Source organism: Leucopleurus acutus (assembly GCF_964270905.1).
Source record: "Leucopleurus acutus genome assembly, chromosome: 9".
NCBI lineage: Eukaryota > Metazoa > Chordata > Mammalia > Artiodactyla > Delphinidae > Leucopleurus > Leucopleurus acutus.
The window spans coordinates 26,926,183-26,946,886 of record NC_139144.1 but is presented as its reverse complement, the minus strand read 5'-3'; the positions used below and the strand labels follow the sequence as shown (position 1 = coordinate 26,946,886).

Here is a 20,704-nt window from a genome sequence, read left to right as displayed (position 1 = left end):
TTATGGTAGAAAGAGAAGTTTTCATCCACTAATACCTATTTGCACCATTCTCAAGTCTTTTCAATGTAATGTGTTTTTTAAAGTGAAAAATAAGTTTAAATATTGGCTTTTCCTTTGGGAATCAGTAACTTTTCCTGGCTGCCTTGTTTTTAATATTAGCATTATTTTGCTGGAAGATGAAATAATTTCACTTTTAACACTTAATTTTCACTTTTAACAAAGACTTCCAGACACAAATGAAATCAAATCCAAATTTTCACATCTCAGAAACAGTCACAGCACCTCCTACTGTTTGCATGACTGTAAAAGTTCAGCTGTGTCTTTTGTGAATAGAGTGCTCTGTCTAGATTGCTGGTTTTGCGTGTGTGGTGGGAATGGGGGGGTGTGCTCCTGAAATGTGAAGTGAAATATAACAAACTTGTTATCTTTATTTTAAAGGTACTTTCCCTTGGATATTAACTTGCAAATCTGAAGAAATGGCATTCCAGGCAATTTGGGTCTTGGTTGGAGTATTTGTTTGTTCTACCTGTGTAAAAGGATCATCTCAGCCCCAAGCAAGAGTTTACTTAACATTTGATGGTAAGAAAGTTGATAAACACTCTGAGGACAATGTTATTTGAAGTATTTTTTCTTATCCAGATTCAAAAATTACTAAAGACAGTAAAATATTATTGAGTATTGATTAGCTTTAAAAATATCTAGTGGACAGCTTTTTGGATGACAGCTATTTTAAATTATTGGTTAATAGACAAAAGCCTCTCTTGCATTTGTTTATGAAAATGCTTGAAGTATATTCTGCCCTTTCTGAAGTTTCTTCTGTGTTTGCATGCACATGTATGAGGAGATGGTGAAGAACTCAAAGCCTAAGGTCTTTGATCTTAGTAGTCACTTGGCTTTGTTGAGGAACACCCCTTAACTGCTATCCTCATCAGCAGAAAGAGCTATGCAGGTTTAATTATTACAATTTTTTATAATACATATTGGGCCTTAGCCTCAAAACTGGTCTCTCCATACATTGTTCTACTGGTGTTTCTTCTATTTCCATGAGGAGTTCCTGAGGTTGGCAAAGTCTCCTAATTAATTGAAAAGGACCTAAAAGAATAGTCGGAAATATTGCAATATTTTGATTGCTGTTGTATGCAGATGTTCTCTTCAGAAGCTTAGGGAAACGAGTGTGATTTCAAATTTTCACAAACGTGAAAGGCTTATGGTCCTCTGAGGGTATGGTTGCCAAATGTGCGCATGAGCTTTAATGTATATAGTTCAAATGACTTGTAGATGGATGATTTTGGTCAGTCACGTAACGCATACTAATTGGACAGATGGAATAAGAAATGGATCAGAGGGCATCCCTGGTGGAGCAGTGTTTGAGAGTCCGCCTGCCGACGCAGGGAACATGGGTTCGTGCCCTGGTCCGGGAAGATCCCACATGCCGCGGAGCGGCTGGGCCCGTGAGCCATGGCCGCTGAGCCTGCGCGTCCGGAACCTGTGCTCCGCAACGGGAGAGGCCACAACAGTGACAGGCCCGCGTACCGCAAAAAAAAAAAAAAAGAAAGAAAGAAAGAAATGGATCAGGCAGGAAGATCATCCTGCCAGTCAGGTCATTTATATTTTTATTACTTCTTTCAGCTCTGTCTCTGCATAAACCTCAGTGTCACTGGGCATATTTTCATTCATTTGAGAAATAGTATACTCTCAAGCCTTATGTAGCAGGATGTCTTTGAAACTCTATCTTGAATGTCAAACAGCAGTATGACTGACACTTATCACTCAAATGGCTATCCTTTTCTCTTTCTTAAATCACCAAGTGCTTTCCCCAAGGTCATCATAAGCACTGAAGGGGCCTTATTTAGAACTTAGAGTGTGTGAGCTTCTACTTGTTTCCTTAGCTTCTGAGTTAGGCATTCCCCTCAAAAGACCATGGCTATGCAGTTAAGTTGGGAAGAAAGGAAAAACAGACCTTTGAAGTATCTTTTTTTTTTTTTAATTACTAACAAATCTTGCAGTCTGCCAACACCTCTTCTCCTAAGTTGAGAACTATGAATTACCTAATCAAATAAAAAAGAAAGGCATTAAGGAACAGTACAATTTCTCCCCAGTTTTCTGTATTTGTCTTAGCATATAGGAAGATGGAGTGGTCTCATAGATGAGGTATCTAAACTTGCTCTCTCTATTACTTTGAAACTAATCGAACTTCTTTTAACTGAAACTTAAACCAAAATATGTAAACATTAAAAACAAGTGTGTCAGTAGAGATAATTCATTAGGTCTGTGTTTGAAAAGACAATTACAATTTACCTTTTACAGAGGAAATTAATACAATCTTTTAAAACCAAACTTCAATACCATGTAGGACAGTGACTGCTATTTACAAAGTGACTAGAAATTATGATGGGCTTTTTAAAATTCTGCATATCTAAAATTTTAAATGCTCTTAATCTCAAAACAGATTCTTATAGAATAATACTTTAATTTATAACATATGCAGAACACAGCATGATTAGATAAGCTAATGATCTGAAAGTCTTATAATTCCTATTTTATTCTTCCCAAGAGTCTTACTAGGAAATAATTAGAGAGATAGAATTCACTTAATTTGAATACTGTTTTAAAGAGATATATCAACAAGCATAATGAAATGCCACGGTTTCTAAATTAATACCAAAAAAAACTCCAAAAATGAACTGTATAATAGACAAAGTATCATTGGAAAAGTACCTTGAGCAAAACCAATTGTTAAAATGTATATATTTTAATCATTAATTCATATTAATTTTCTTAAGAGATTTGACAGTGAACCTGCTTGAGATTCTGTTCCAAATTTCTTATCACTTAAAGTGTCTCTTTGATCTTATTATGACTTCTCTGAGTATCGCACTGAATAGGTTACTAAATTTCTTCCAAAATGGTTTAGTCTTAACATCAAAATATAGAACTTTGTACAAGGTTGACATATATATGAATATATGTTAATTTAAATATATACAGATATATACTTTCATTTATTTCATAATTAAAAATTTCTGAGTGACACATTAGAAGAATCCTCTCAGTCTTATCTTACTGTCCAATTAAGAATCACAGTCAATTTAAAGGTGGGTGAAATAAGAGATCTCTTCTCCCATCCAAATTCCATCCCTTCTTGTGGTGGTGATAACATTTAGGAAACAATGATTTACAGATTTGCCTTCCCTATTCATCTAGTGCAAGGTCAACCAGATGGTCATCACTACTATGGGAGAATGTACTTCAGGTGTTATTAATTAGTTACATTTGTGCTAGATAAATCTTGCATGTTAAAAGAACAGTGACTTGGGCTTCCCTGGTGGCGCAGTGGTTGAGGGTCCGCCTGCCGATGCAGGGGACACGGGTTCGTGCCCTGGGCTGGGAAGATCCCACTTGCCACGGAGCGGCTGGGCCCGTGAGCCATGGCCACTGAGCCTGCGCGTCTGGAGCCTGTGCTCTGCAACGGGCGAGGCCACAACAGTAAGAGGCCCACGTACTGCAACAAAAAATAAAAAAAGAACTGTGACTCCTATTAGATATTGCATTTCATAATTTTTATAATTCTTATTTTTTGCCATATACCTTTTCAAATGAATAAAACGTTCATGCAAATTATTTTTGTTTGAGTTGAATTTTTCTTGAAAAAATTTCAATTGTTTGACAAATTCACATTTCATAACATTATTGTGTATTTTTTTTCCAGAAAATCTTTAAGATCAATAAGGGTCATAAGGAAAGGCGAGGCTATGTATATAAATAGATAAAACTTGTTTTGCTTGCTAATATGCAAGCGAAATAATTGTTGAAAAGATTCTGCTTTATCAAGAAGAAATTTTAGCATGTAATCTTTTACAAAATCAGGAATAAATACTCCATAATTTGACAGAAGATATCAGTTGCATGTAATTTTAAGAAAAGGTGCTGAGCTTCAGAAAAATGGAAATATTGTCTATATTTGAATAGATATGAAATCTGATGACTACTTTAAATGTGTTAAATATTGTTTCTATTTAAAAATGAGATATTCTTTTCTCTTTTGTTTACATTTTTATTGAGATATAATTGACATATAACATTGTATTAGTTTTAGGTGTACAACATAATGATGCGATATTTGTATGCACTGCAGAATGGTTACTGCAACAGGTTGTTACCATATGTCATTGTAGAAAGTTCCAAAAATTATTTTTCTTGTGATGAGAACTTTAAGATTTGCTTTCTTAGCAACTTTCAAATACAGTACTATTAATTGTAGTCACCATGCTATATATTATATCCCCATAACGTATTTATTTTATACCCAGAAGTTTTATATCTTTTGACCCCTTCACCAATTTTGCCCACCCTCCACGCCCTGCCTCTGGAACCACCAATCTGTGCTCTGTATCTAAGGCTTGGACTTTTTTTTTTTAAGATGCCATATATAAATTAGATCATACAGTTTTTGTCTTTGTCTGACTTATTTCACTTAGCATAATGCCCTCAAGGACCATCCATGTTGTTGCAAATAGCAAGATTTCATTCTTTTTTGTGGGCGAATAATATTCCATTGTATATGCATACCATATCTTCTTTATCCATTCATTCATTGACGGAAGCTTAGGTTGTTTCCATATCTTGGCTACTTTAAATAATGCTGCAATGAACTTGGGTGTTCATATATCTTTTGAGTTAGGGTTTTCATTCTCTTTGGATAAATACCTAAAAGTGGAATTACTGAATCATATGGTAATTCTATTTTCAGTTTTTTTGAGGAACCTCCCCACTGTTTTCTATAGTTGCTGCAGCAATTTACATTCCCACCAACAGTGCACAAGGGTTCCCTTTTCTTCACGATCTCACCAACACTTATTTCTTGTCTTTTTGTTGGTAGCCATTCTGACAGGTGTGGTCTAAGGTGAGCTATCTCATTGTGATTTTGATTTGCATTTCCCTGAAGATGAGTGATGTGGAGTATCTTTTCATATGCCCCTTGGCCATTTGTATGACTCTTTGGAAAATGTTTATTCATATGTTCTGCCCATTTTTTAGTCGAATTATTTGTAATTTTGCCATTGAGTTGTATGAGGCCTTTATATATTGTGGGTAATACCCCTTATTGTATATATAATATGTTTTGCAAATATATTCTCCCATTCAGAAGGTTGCCTTTTTATTTTGTTGGTGGGTTCCTTTGCTGTGCAGCAGCTTTTTACTTTGATATAGTTCCATTTGTTGATTTTTGCTTTTGTTGCCTTTGCTTTTGGAGTCAGACCCAAAAAATCGTCGCCAAGACTGATGTCAAGGAACTTATTTCCTGTGTTGTCTTCTAAGAGTTTTTTGTTTCTGGTCTTACTTTTAAATCTTTAATCCATTTGGAGTACATTTTTGTGTATGCTATAAAATAATAGTCTGGATTCTTTTTTTTTTTTTTTTTTTTTGCATTGGGCTGTCCAGTTTTTCCACACCATTTATTGAGGAGGCTGTCCTTTCCCCATTGTATATTCTTAGCTTCTTTGTTGTAAATGATTGACCGTGTATGCTTGAGTTTATTTCTGGGCTCTGTGTTCTGTTACATTTACCTGTGTGTCTGTTTTTATGCCAATACCATACATTTTTGATTACTACAGTTTTGTAATATAGTTTGAAATCAGGGTGCATGATATCCCAGCCTTATTCACCTTTCTCAAGATTTCTTGGCTATTCAGGGTCTTTTGTGGTTCCATACAAATTTTGGAATTGTTTGTTCAGTTTCCGTGAAAGATGTCATTGGAATTTTGATAGGGACTGCATTGAATCTGTATATTGCTTTGGGTAATATGGACATTTTAACTGTATTAATTCTTCCAATGCATAGGCACAGAATGTCTTTTCATTTCCATGTTTCTTCTTCAGTTTCTTTCAGTATATAGTTTTCAGTGTACAGGTCTTTCACCTCTTCGGTTAAATTTATTCCTAGGTATTTACTCTTTTTTTCCTTTTAAATAAACTTTACTCTTAGAAGAGTTTTAGATTTACAGAAAAATTAAGAACGTAGTACAGGTAGCTTCCACATACCCTACACCCAGTTTCTTCTCTTGCTAACATCTTATATTAATATGGTACATTGGTTACAATTAATAGACCAATATTTATATATTACTATTAAATAAAGTCCATTTTTTAAGATTTCCTTAGTTTTTTGTTTTTTTTTTTTGCCGTACGCGGGCCTCTCACTGTTGTGGCCTCTCCCATTGCGGAGCACAGGCTCCAGACGCGCAGGCTCAGCGGCCATGGCTCACGGGCCCAGCCGCTCCACGGCATGTGGGATCCTCCCGGACAGGGGCACAAACCCGTGTCCCCTGCATTGGCAGGCGGACTCTCAACCACTATGCCACCAGGGAAGCCCCCTTAGTTTTCACCTAACGTCCTTTTTCTGTTCCAGGATCCCATCCAGGATAGTACATTACATTTAGTCATCATGCCTTACTCAGCTCCTCTCATAGCTGCTTTTCAAAGCAAAACAAAGAGAAGCTCCTCCATGGTTCCTGTGGTAAATTAGTCTCTCCTGCTTCTGTCTTTGGTCTTGGGCCATGCACAACTAAAAGTTTAATATTTAAGGCATTCTTCCTGAGGCTGGTTTTTGTAAGAGCAGAAAATAATGTGAAACAGTAATATTCTAACACTCAAAAATTCATAGCACCAATGTAGGTGCTGAATACATACTTCACTGAGTTTATCTAGTGATCCAGTGAGGTAGTGTGTATGGAGTCTTCCAAAGCCGCAGTCTGTGTTTTCATTGATGATAGAAGTGGGGATGCTCCCTTGCTGTCTTGGTCCTCCAAATTTCTTTACAAGTATGAGTGGCTATGCGACTCAAGTTTAGTCAATGTGATGTAAGACAAAGATACTAGGTAAGGTTTATATAATGCACAAACTCACCGGCATTCATTTGGCCCTTTATCCTTTGCCCTAATCCATGATTCCTATCTGGAATATCAAAAATGGTTTTGATTAATAGAAATAAAGTATTTTATTCTTTCTGATGCAATTATAAAGGGGGGATTGTTTTCTTAATTTCTCTTTCTAATAGTTCATTGTTAGTGTATAGAAATGCATCCAAATTTTGAATATTGATTTTGTACCCTGAAAATTTACTGAGTTTATTCATTTTAAAAGTTTTTTTGTGAAGTCTTATGAATTTATATATATATAATCATGTTGTCCACAAATAGTGACAGTATTACTTCTTCCTTTCCAATTTGGATGTCTTGTATTTCTTTTTCTTTCCTAATTGCACTGGCTAGGACTTCCAATATTATGTTGAATAGAAGTGGAAAGAGTGGGCATCCTTGTCTTGTTCCTAATCTTAGAGGAAAAGATTTCAGCTTTTCACCATTGAATATGAGGTTACCTGTGGGTTTGTCATCTAGGGTCCTTATTATGTTGAAGCATGTTCCCTCTATACCCCCTTTGTTGAGTTTTTATTGTGAATGAAAGTTGAATTTTGTCAAATGCTTTTCCTGCATTTATTTGAGACAATCGTGATTTTTCTCCATTTCGTTAATGTGGTATATTATGTTGATTAATTTGCAGATGTTGAACCATCCTTACATCACTAGAATAAATCCGACTTGATCATGGTGTATGCTCTTTTTAGTGTATTGTTGAATTGTGTTTGCTAATATTTTGTTGAGGATCTTTGCACCTATGCTTATCTGGGATATTGGCCTGTAATTTGTGTGTGTGTGTTTGGTGTCCTTTACTGGCTTTGGTATCAGGGTAATGCTGGCCTCATAAAATGAGTGTGGAAGCATTCCCTCCTCTTCAATATTTTGCAAGAGTTTTAAGAAGGATAGGGCTTCCCCGGTGGCGCAGTGGTTGAGTCCGCCTGCTGATGCAGGGGACACAGGTTTGTGCCCTGGTCCGGGAAGATCCCACATGCCGGCGAGTGGCTGGGCCCGTGAGCCATGGCCACTGAGCCTGCGCATACAGAGCCTGTGCTCCACAACAGGAGAGGCCACAACAGTGAGAGGCCCGCATACCGAAAAAAAAAAAAAGAGTTTTAAGAAGGATAGATATTAAATCTTCTTTGAATGTTTGGTAGAATTCACCAGAGAAGCCATCTGGTCCTAGACTTTTGTTTGTTGGGACATTTTCAATTACTGATTCAATCTCTTTATTAGTAATTGGTCTATTCAGATTTTCTATTTCCTCATCATTGAATCTTGGCCGATTGTATGCTTCTAGAAATTTATCCACTTCTTCTGGGTTGTCAAATTTCTTGGTGTTTAATTGTTCATAGTTATCTTTTATGGTTCCTTGTATTTCTGTGATTCCTTGTATTTCTATAAAGTCTCCTTTTTCGTTTCTGATTTTATTTATTTGAACCCTCTCTCTTTTTCTCTTTGGTGCATCAAAAAAATTTTGTACAAAAAATTTTGTTCTTTTCAAAGAACCAGATCTTAGTTTCATTAATCTTTTCTGTTGTCTTTTAGTCTCTGTTTAATTTATTTCCACACTGATCTTTATTATTTCCTCCCTTCTACTAATTTGGGCTTCATTTATTCTTCTTTTTCTAGTCCATTTAAATGTAAAGTTAGATGGTTTATTTGATATTTTCTTGTTTCTTGAGGTAGGCCTGTATCACTATGATTCCCTCTTACAACTGTTTTTGCTCTATCCCATAGATTTTGGTGTGTTGTATTTCTTGTATTTCCATTTTCATGTGTCCCAAGTTATTTTTTGATTTCTCTTTTGATTTCTTCATTGACCCATTGGTTGTTCAGTAGCATGTTGTTTAATCTCCACATATTTGTGGGGTTTTTTTCCTTTTTTTCTTGTAATTGATTTCTAGTTTTATACTATTATAATCAGAAAAGATGCTTGAATTGACTTCAGTCTTCTTAAATTCATTGAGACTTGTTTTATGACCTAACATATGATCTATCCTGGAAAATATTCCATGTGCACTTGGGAAGAATGTGTATTCTGCTGCTTTTGGATGGAATGTTCTGTATACATCTGTTAAATTTTTCTGGTCTAATGTGTTATTTAAGACTGATGTTCTGTTAATTTTCTGTCTGGATGATCTATTCATTGATCTTAGTGGGGTACTAAAGTCCCCTGCTATTATTATACTGCTGTCATTTTCTCCCTTTAGGTCTGTTAATATTTGCTTTATATATTGAGGTACTCTTATTTTGGGTGCACAAATATTTACAAATGTTATATCTTCTTGTTGGTTTAACCCCTTTATCATTATGTAATGACCATCTTTGGTTTTTTTTTTACATTATTCGTTTTAAAGTCTATTTTGTCTGACATAAGTATAGCTATCCCATCTTTCTTTTGGTTTTGTTTGCATAAAACATCTTTTTTCATCCCTTAACATTTAGTCTGTGTATGTCCTTACATCTGAAGTGAGTCTCTTGTAAGAAGCATGTAGATGGGCCTTGTTTTTTAATCCATTTAATCCATTTAATCCACTCTGTCTTTTGATTGTAGAATTTATTCCCTTTACATTTAAAGTAATGTTTAATAGATATGTACAAATTTGCTAATTGTTTTTTGAGGCTGTTTTGTAGTTCTTCTCTGCTCCTTTCATCTTCTCTTACTCTCTTCCCTTGTGTTTCTTTTTTTGTTTGTTTGTTGTTGTTGTTGTTTTTGAGGTACGTGGGCCTCTCACTGCTGTGGCCTCTCCCGTTGCGGAGCACAGGCTCCGGATGCGCAGGCTCAGCGGCCATGGCTCATGGGCCCAGCCGCTCCGTGGCACACAGGATCCTCCCGGACCGGGGCACGAACCTGTGTCCCCTGCATCAGCAGGCGGACTCTCAACCACTGCGCCACCAGGGAAGCCCCTTCCCTTGTGTTTTGATGACTTTCTTTAGTGTTATGCTTAGATTTTTTTCTCATCTTTTGTGTATCTACTATAGGTTTTTGCTTTGTGGTTACCATGAGGTTCACATATAACAGCTTATATACATAACAGTCTACTCTAAGTTGAAAACAAGTTAAATTAGAATGCATTCTAGAACTGTATACTTTTACTCCCCCGACCACCTTTTATGTTTTTGATTTCACATTTTACATCTTTTTAGTTTATGTATCCCTTAACTAATTATAGTTATAGTTATTTTTACTACTTTTGTCTTTTAACCTTTACACTAGCTTCATAAGTGATTAATCCACTACCTTTACTATATAGTTACCTTTACCAGTGAGATTTTTATTTTCATATGTTTTCTTGTTACTAATTGGTACCACTTCCTTTCAGCTTAAAAAGTCCCTTTAACTTTTCATGTAAGGCCAGTTTACTGGTTATGAACTCCTTTAGCTTTTTCCTGCCTGGAAAACTTTATCTCTCCTTCAATTCAGGATGATAACCTTGTGGCGTAGAGTATTTTTGGTTGGAAGTTTTTCCTTTCAGCACCTTGGATATATCACGCTATACCCTCTGTTCTGCCAAGTTTCTGCTGAAAATTCTGCTGATAGTCTAATGGGTGTTCCCTTCTATGTAACAAGTTGTTTTTTGTCTCTTGCTGTTTTTAACATTCTTTCTCAATCTTTAAATTGTGACAGTGTATTATGATGTGTCTTGGTGTGGATCTCTTTGGGTTCTTCTTATTTGGAACTTTCTGGGATTCCTGGATGTGGATTCTGTTTCCTTTCCCAGGTTAGGGAAGTTTTCAGCCATTATTTCTTCAAATAAATCTTCTGTCTTTTTTCTGTTCTCCTTCTGGGACCCCTGTAAGGCAAATGCTGTTTCTCTTTATGTTGTCCTAGAAGTCCTGTAAACTATCTTAACTTTTTAAAATTCTTTTTTTCTTTTGCTGCCCTGTTTGTGTGAATTTCCACTGCCCTGTCTTCCAGATTACCAATTCTTCTGTTTCTTCTAGTCTGCTGTTGAACCCCTCTAGTGTATTTTTCAGTTCCATTTTTGTATTCTTCAATTCTGAGACTTCTGTTTGGTACTTTATTATCTTTTCTGTATTTGTTCAAGTTCTCACTGTGTTCATCCAGTCTTCTCCCAAATTCAATGAAAATCTTTATGACTAGTACTTTGAACTGTTTATCAGACAAATTACTTGTCTTCATTTAATTCAGATTTTTTCTGAGGTTTTATTTTGTTCCTTGTTTGGAACATATTCTTGTTTCCTCATTTTGCTTGACTCTCTGTATTTGTGTCTGTGTATTAGATGAAACAGCTACCTCTCTCAGTCTCAAAGGAGTGGTCTTATGTAGGAGATGAACCTTGTTGTTCAACCTTGCAGTAACTCTTGCGTGTCTCTCAAACCCCTGTGATTGTCTAAGCAGCCTGATTTATTTTTGGTATGTCACAGATGTTGAGGGTGTACCAAGCCCCATCAGTGTTCCATAGGGAGGGATCTCAGAGAGCACCTAGTTTCAGGCTGATTGGAAAGAATACCCTCAGGTAGCAGCTTTTAAAGTTTGCAAATATATACAGCTCTGTGGGACCACAAATGTAAGCCCTGCTGTCTTCCAGATCAGGTGATGTGGAGGTGTCGCCTGGATGACAGTTGCAAAACTCAGGGCTCCAGACGAGTGTATAAACTCCTTTCTGGGAGGCACCAGTGAGTTGTAGTGAGGCCAAGGGAGGAGAATACAATGATGGCATTCCCTGTCCTACATTCCCTGAGAGCACTTCCATAGCTTCTAGATGTGTGGCAAACCTTAAGTTTCCCCCTCAAGTTGAAGCTCAAGAAAATAGGCCTTTTTTCACAGAAAGACTGGGGTTGTGTTTCATTCTGCTGTCTGTTCAATGCCCTGGGTGTGGTAGCCTTTCAAGAACTGACTCTCTGATTGTTTCAGTCCTGTCGGGCCCAGAAACGAAAGCTCCCCTGGCCACCAGAGGCAGGTGATAAGGGTGCATCTCCTGTGTGGACTGTGCACACCTGCTGGCTTTAGTGAGGCAGCAGGAGAACTCAGGGTCATGATGCATCTGCAGATGTTATCTTTAGAGATGGAACAGAAGAGTACAGTAATGCAACTTCCAGCTTTAGAAGGCAGCAGGAGAACACAGGGCAGGTCGTGAATGCCAGAGATTTAGCAGAGCAGCAGGAAAGTGCTGTGACTGTATGTGCCTGGTGGTACTAGCCAGGTAGAGGGGAGAACACAAAAAATGTCACCCACCAACACCTCCATCCCCAGAGAGAGTCCTAAAAGGCCACTACCCCTCCAGCAGATGCTTTAAGATTAGCAAATGAATTTCCTTCACATATAGACTAGGAGGTTTTCAAACTGCTACTTTTGTGCTGAGTCCCAAGGCGAGTTGTCTGTATGTAAAAGCCCTTTAATAGCAGAATCTCACTTCCCAGCAGCCTTTTGGGTCTCCTGGACATAAGCCCCTTTGTTTTCAAAACCAGACATTATGGGGCCTCATGTCTCCTGTGCAAGTCCCAAGGGTTGGGGTGCTTGATATGGGGCACAAACCATTCACTCCTCAAGGAGAAGCTCTATATTTGTGAGATCCCTCCTAATTGTGGGTTGCTGTGCCAGAGGTGGATTTTTTGGCAAAGAAGCACTAATTCAGTCATGTGGATGTTTTGGTTTTGTTAGTACAAACCTCTAAGTTATCAGACCTTATTTTTTTAAGTAATCCTGATAAATACTGGATTATCATTTTTGTTTATGTATTTAGATCTAGAAAGATAATATTCTGAAATAAAGAAGTAGGATAAGACTAAGGTGCACTCAATAAAACACAAGCTTCAAAAAGCCTGAATATCATTTTACTGAATAGGCAGCTGTCTGGCTCCACTTCAAGTTTTCTTTTTAGAGTTTCTAAAAAACTCTTATGAGTTATCAAGATAACCATGGAAATATTTTAAATTGCTTTATAAAGCTATGAATGCTCAAAAATAAATTCATTGATAGTTAAATGCATGGCAGAAAAGTCAATTATTTGTGACTGCTAGTAATTCCTTGCTATGTTCAGTAAAGACTTTCTACTACTAAACTGTTCCTCACCCCATTTAAGCCTGTGACTAATTACCTAAAACTCAAAAGAAAAAAACAATTAAAAGATTAAAACTCCATAAAGATTTTTGCTATTTGGATACATAGCTAATATTGGCCAATTTTCCAGCCCAAAGTTGAGTTTTACATTTACATTTACATATGCATGACAGTGGTTTAAAAACATAAAAATGTCAGTGTGAGTTGTATCGGGAAACAAGTGTATTCAGTGTAGAGACTAGGGTTGCATAAGATTATAAGCTCTTTCAGTTATTTACTTTGTGATTCTTTTTGCCTTCTTTTAGTGCTGAATTTTAATTAATAAAGCTGTCAAAGTCTCCAGGTCATTGATAGTATACAAATGAAAGATGATGGAATTTTACAAAACTTCTTTTATCTTTTAATACCTGCCTCATTTGACAGAAAGCTTAGTTAATTAAACAATAAATGAAAGGACCCCTGTGAACTAGTAGGCTGAATCCAAAAGCTGATAAATTGTTATTGGACAATAAACTCAAAACAATAAATTGCCTCTTTATGAACTCTGGTAGCATTAACATTGCAAGGCACATTTGTTGAAAACAGTTTGCCCACTGGTTGCCCAAGAGATAAAAATAAAGCCTTGATTACTCCATTAATCTTGGAGAATGCTCACTCTGGTTGTATTGAATCTTCTGAAATACTTAGTTCTTGGGAAAACTTGTGTTACTACAATTTCCTTTAATTTCCCTGCCAGTGGTCTCAGTTAAATGTCAATTAAACATCTTAAATAACACCTGCATGTTTTAATAAACCTAACTCAACAAGGGGTGCTGTGTGAATAAGAAGCTCTTTGCATTCTTCCCCTGTGAGAGAGTCACTGAACTCAGGAAGGGATTGATGAATGCAAGTGTGAGTTGGATGTTACCTAAAGCATAAAGAATCTTTAGAGTAGCACTAAATTTGTGGTGTAAAGAGCAAGTTAAAACAGTTGTAAAATACTGTGGGAATAGAAAATGAGAAGCAGTTGCCCAAAAATTCATATGTCTATTTTGCCGTAAGGTATATATTGACATGGGACTCTAGTAGTCAAAATAAGACAAAATCTGTTTCATAGCCTTGAATTGGAGGAGAGAAGTTTTAGGTATAGCAAAGAATGTCTCTTGGGAAATATTAGGACAGAAATGTATTACAGTGATATGCTGTGTATCTCTTTTTAAATGATTTTTAGAAAAAAGTTGGAAACATATTTTCCTGTCATAAAAAAGTAATTCTTGGTGAGTTTTCTCAGAATCCAATAAGCTTAATTCTGTTGCCAAAAGATGATGTTGTGGTGTTAAGCCATTCCTAGAGGTACAAGGTTCCTGCAGTTGGGAACAAAGAGGGATGGTTCAGTAATCTGAAATCAGAAGAGTGAGCTTATATGCTCTGTTAATTTAGTCAACCAACTATAGCAATTCCATGAAAAAATGCGTCATATTCCATGATTATCCATAGATACATGTGAATATTTATGATTGAACTGTCAAATGAAGGTGGCTCAAGTGATGCTTGATAGATTATTTTAAATCCATTTTACATGTTGATCAAATATGTGGATATGTTTTTCACAAGTGTGGATAATAGGATACGTTACATAGACTTTCTTTGCAGTTTTGATTTAGAAAAATATACCTAGAACTAAATATATGCATTTTTCCATCCTTCATAGATGTGTGCTACCATTTTGTCTTCTGTGTTTCTAAAATATTTTGATAATTTATTTGTATTCATTATAATAATAATCACTAACGTTAATATTGCCTTTGTGCCAGGCACTATTCTAAATACTTCACATTATCTCATTTTATTCTCTAACAACACTGTGAATTAGGCACTATTTTCATCCTCATAAAATGGAGGTACAGAGAAAGTAACTTACCTGAGGTCACAGGAATGGAAAGGGACATGATAAAACACAAGCAGTCAGAGTCCAGAGCCAGAGCCGTTTCTGCAGATGCTGCTAGAATTAGTTTTAAGGTCCACAAAAATCACAATTAAAATAAAAAACCATTTTCTGAGGAAGTCACACTATAACTCACTTTATCATGTTAAGGGTGTCAGTATATTTTTGCTCTTCTCGTGGAACAGCAAGCCTTCCTGAAAATAAAGGAAATAAAACTCATTCTGTACACCATTCCTAATTCCCTCTTCAGTTTCAGTTTCATCAAAGTAAGGATGAGGGAATCACCCTCTGGAACAAGTTTATTTTGTTGCTGTAGGTGAGGTCTCCTTTTGTGGCTGTGAGAGCAAATCTGAGCTCAGACAAAGGATAACTATAGAAAAACTTATTATTCACTCTCCTTACCTCAGTATACAGGTTTATCAGGGTGTGTCCCCCTAAGTTCAATATAGCCTATACTTTCTTTTAAAGAAAAAAAAAATTCAGGTGCTCTTTTTTATGGATACCATTGCAGCGTCAACTAACTATAGCACTGAGACACACTCAGTTTTTTCAATTTCCAAATATCTCTTATATAATGAGGTTAAAAAAATCCAGTCATTTTTATTTTAGTTCCATTACTGTCAAAAAATAAAAGTATTCATAAAGAGAGCTGCAGGCTTTGGGCAAACTCCAGGACTCTTTTGCCTTCTGCCTTTCCATTTATGTGTTACTGAGAACCTCTGCTGTTAATGAAAACAGTTAAAAGCAAGGAACAGAAAGGTTAGACATTTTCTAAGGCAGAGTGTGAGTTGGCAAGAAGGGCATATAAAAGGCAGAGCTGAGTGCTGAGCCATGTGCTATTTTAGGGCAGCACTAGCCATGAAACAATGTGCTGAGCTGTAAAAGATGGCAAGTACATTCTACATTTCCAAGATGCATGCTCAGAAACAATCATTTCTACGCTGCCTCCTTATTCAGTAAGAATTAACTGCCTTTGAGCACTCAGTAGTAATATTTTACTTCTGCAGGGTGCTTTTTACTTTTCGGAGAGTTTCCACATGTTATCTCATTTATTACAGAATGCTTAGGCAATAGGTGGGCATGGAGGCCCCAAGGAGCTAAATGTCTTGGCTAAGGATCTGCAGCTTGATGCCAACAGAGACAAGACTGGAAGAGGGAAATGGTATAGGAAAAAGAAAACTAATTATGTAGAGAATAAGAGACATTCTGCAAATGTATATTACAAAATCTGCAGAAATGCCAGGCCATTAATTTCAATATTAGCAAATTTGTCACATGCTATTTGTTTCCTCAAAGTATGCACAACACTGTAGCTTGAACATACCTTACATTTTTAATTAACTACTGATTTTTAGCAGTAATTTATGGATTATTATATGTCAGGCTTCAAATATACTGAACATATTAGAAATGCCTGTAAATTTTCTCTGAAAAGATTGAGGCAATACATAAATACCAGAAGTTCATATTTTTGTTTCTAATTCATGTAAGTTAATGAACATACTTTCCTTGCCTTGCCTTCCCCAAGTTACTGCTTTTGTAGTCAAGAGTTTCACTTGCTGTGCTCTGTACTTTAGGATTCCATTTTCCCCTTTGTCAATCTTTAGAACAGAGTATTCTATGTATTATCTTAGAAAGAAACAATCATTAAAATAACCTTAAGATCTGGTTTGAAGTGATGCCAGTGAAAGTGCCTAATATTCTTGCCTTTCTCAACTTTAACATTTTCTAGCATTTAAGATTCTTGATAATAAAAAGGTAAAATATTCTACCTAATTAATTCCTAAATTACTACTTTACTGAAACTATTTTCTTATAAAAAATTAGCAGATACCAGACTTTGGATATAAGATTGCTTATATTTAAGCTTATATATAATGTAATAGCTAATGCCAATTCTCTAGCCTATATGGAATTGATAGGCCAAAGGAGTCAAAGCAATATAATTTTACAGAAGATAATTGCTGTTTATCTAAGAAGGGGGTCAGACTGCTGATCCTGCGAAAAGAAAACCTTGAGTCTCTTTAGGAGTAATAGCACTAAAGAAACAGTTGTTAAATTCTTTCATGAAAAACTTCCTCTTTCCTTGGTATAGATTTTCACTTTCTAAAGATAAATGAATTATGGAGAGGGGATATATATCTGAGTAAAAATAAATACACAATCTTTACATACACGTACACGTATACACATACTCTGTGGGTAAAGATCAATTATATTTCATTACCGTTTTGGCGTTTTCTAAGTATATGTTCTCTTGTAAGTGCATATAACAAAAACTGAGAAGTCGCAAAGAAAAGAGTTGTATTCCTGGTATCGTTTTCAATGTGTTATTGATATGTTTTCTTACTTTAAAGTTATATTTAGCACAAATTTATCATTTAATAATTGGATAATTAGCTTGGCAAACACTTTAGTACTCTAAATGTTACTGTAACACTTAGTTATGCAGTAATAGCTAGTGCAAGTGAGCTGAGGACCAGGGCAAGAAACTCTGGTGGCTTCTGTATTTGAGCTTTGCCTCCCTCCCATTATTTATGGCTAGTAATAGTGAGAACAAAATGACTTGCTGCCAGAAGGAGGTAATCCATCCTTAGCACAGAAAACAGGAACTTAAAGGGAGCGAATGGAAAAAAATAATATGCAAAGGCACTGTAAAATAAATACCTAAATTTGTTTACAACATTTGCTTCTTTTACAGCCGTAAAGTCTTCCAACCCAAGTGGCTAGTGTGACTATAGTTAGCATCAATTACCAAAGACTTAGCAGTGTGCCAATTATAGCATATGAAACATAATCTTTCATTATGAGCTTCTCCTTTCTAAAAATCTTGGCAAAATTTAGATTAGAAAATCCCTTTTTTCTTTTGTAAATCGACATAACTTTATACAAACTGTGTGAAGTGCACCAAGCTGGGACTTCATTCATTGCTGAAATTTTATGATGAATACAAGGGTCTGAAGCTTTTAAGACAGCACTAACAAAATTAGAAACTGAGAGTAAGGGGAGTAGAACATCCTAGTATTCCTTTCCTTGCTTATTTGGGTCAGGTAGAAGTGGTGTATGTGGCCACAGTTTCTTTCAAATGGTAGAGACTATTACAGTTCCACAGAACTGTAATTCTTAACACAGGGACTTCTTTTTTAATGAAGAAGTGAGTAGTAGTAAAGTGATTATAAAATTGGCTTGTATAAAAAAGATTTTCATTGAATTTCATTATGGAATTAGAGTTACGTCTATATGTATGCAAATCATTCAATAGACTGGATTGAAAATATTTTAATAAAGAAACTTAAGATGATGACCAGGCAAGCAAAAGTTCTGATAATATGATGTGGTGAATATTTTGAAGCTCTTTTTAAAACTTTTCCATCCTCTTAAATATACGCTATTTGTCTTAATTCAAGCAAAAACAAAACCTCATGACTTAAATTATCTCTTAATTTGAAAGATTCTTTGGATAATTAATTGTCAGTTGCCAGTAAGAACCTTAAGCGTTCTCTAAATATCATCAACCTAGTTCTGTATTCACACCTAAATGTTATTATGTAATAAAGATGCAGACAATGGGAAGAGATTGGAATCTCATTGCTATTATCTACAAATCTAGGTTTAAATAGAACCATTCCTTTCAGAAGCAGTCTTTCTGGCATCAAAAGTTCCCAACTTTTATTGGTCTATCCAGCCAGATTGTCGCTCCATAAATTCAAACTCATGGATTTTTTTTTCTTTCCCCTGAACAGTAATACTCAGAACATTTCAGGAGACCAGAACATTAAGCTGGAATAAAACAATGAGTGTATTATCATCACCAAAAGAGCATTTTGAATTTTATTAGTAGAAACCAATTAAGATGTTATTTTCAAGCAAAGGGCTTGGCAAGACTTCAGAAAGTTACAATACTTTCCAGAGTCGGGTAGGGGTTTAGCTGGCATAGAGGGCAGATCTTTAGCTTAGAGTCTTGACAGCTTTAATGCACATGCAACTGGGATTTTTTTGTTTAAGCTGATTCTCTTAAAAGCCATGCTTCCTGCCACTGTTCAACATAATTGCATCAATTCCACTTTCCATTAGAACTCAAAACCTGCTGATATGACTGGAGTTTTAAAACCTTTGTGTGAAAATCTAATTATGCATATTTTTTCCAGGGAGATCTGATAATGCATATGTTCTACAAAGTTATGTTTTTTATTCTGATATCTAGCATAGATTTTTATGCTAGTCATATATTTTGGTTATTCATTTAATTGTATTGACTCCAGTGGCGTAAGCAATTTTCTGTTACAGGAGGAAAAGAATATTCAATAGGCTCTATTTTGTTGAAGGACAAAGGAGCACATACCTATTTGCTATAGAATAATAAAATATTCTGATTTCAGGTGAAAGGAAATGATTATCTTTTTATTATGTGTATAATATCTATGTCCCTTTTATAATGTGCTTATTTTCAACAGTTTGTCTTTATAGATATTTTATAATGATCTGCATTGATTTACTTCATCTCATATATTTCTACTTTTTTGATATGTATTTGACACTTTTCTATACTTATAGTTATGTATAGACTTTTCAGATATTACATCAGGAATTTAAAGTGTAAAATATATTTATCTAGCAGTTTATCACCTTGCATTTGTTTTCCTTACATTCTTTCTTTGGTTTTTCTTCTTTTTTAATTGAATTAAGAAAAAGATTATTAAGCTTAGCCTGGACTCATTCACAAAATGGTGAAAGCCTCAGAGCCTAGGTGCTGATGGAACATGTAGCAGGAATTGAGTTAAAGATGGCCTAGAGTTAAGATGCATCATTTATATATGCTTTGGAAATGAAATTTAGTGCCATAAACACTTAGATGAAATTACCTTTAAAGCAATAACCATCTTTGGTTTCCAAATTTTACAATAAATACTTGATACTAAGGCAAAATTTTAAAACCTTTTCTAAAATTGCTTCTGGGTTAAAAATAGAATTTTAATAACCAAAGATAAATTTGCTGAGGCCCATTAATAATAAAGCATAGATATTTTTCAGGGTATGTAAGTATCTGTATTAAGTTCCAATAGCACACATTACGTTCACCTTAAAGTGGAAGCTGGAAAATCTCGTTAGACTTGATTGTTGGCAAATTATGGGTCAATATAAGAAAAAGCTTTCAGGCTTTTATAAAAAAATGTTGTATCCATCTGTCTCTCATCCCTTTACTCCCCACTCATCCACCCTACTTCGGAGAGATTCCATTAAATACATTGTTCCATTTTTTAAAAAGACCCAAAGAACTGCACTGAATTCCATGAATATTTTAGAGAACCTACCTTGTACAATGTGGTTGCTACATCTATAGGTACAAAGAGAAGTATGGCATGGATCCTGTCCTCAGTAACCACCCGTTCTAATCAGCAGGGTAAGCCAACTACATAAATACTACACCAAGCACAGCTTAATGTGTGCCATAAGAGCGACACAAACAACTTATAGAAGAAGCCAGTTTTGAAATAAAAACATTATCTTAAGTTGGTTTTGAAAATTGGCTTTAAACTCTTTGTGGGCATTAATCATTCTGTAAGCAGGGATTACAGTTTTATCATGGTTATAAACTGGATTGAGAGGGGAGTTCAACTGGAATGCCAAGGAAGAGGTTATTGCACTTAACCAAGGTTCTCCAAGCCTCTGGGGCAAAGCTCTTTTGCTAGGATTTGTTTTGTCTTGTTATTCACCTCTAAATCTCCAGCAGTCCTGTACAATGTAGAATCATTATGAGTGATATACTGACAAACAGTTTGGCACCAGTTTGCCAAACTTTCTCTGAATGCCCAGAGCATTTAAAATCCTAAACTGTCT

At 35.6% G+C, this 20,704-nt stretch overlaps 1 protein-coding gene across 1 annotated transcript in view; it reads left to right on the top strand.

Moving 5' to 3' along the window:
- Window positions 1–440: 440 nt before the first annotated feature.
- The window catches only part of SEMA3C (semaphorin 3C), a gene marked incomplete at its 3' end in the record, with an annotated part of 182,254 nt that continues 161,990 nt past the window's right edge, over window positions 441–20,704 (top strand). Inside the window, exon 1 of the mRNA XM_082846102.1 lies at window positions 441–579. Within this exon, the coding sequence (XP_082702228.1) occupies window positions 477–579 (103 nt within the window). The 5' untranslated portion in view covers window positions 441–476. The remainder of the gene's footprint in view (window positions 580–20,704) is intronic.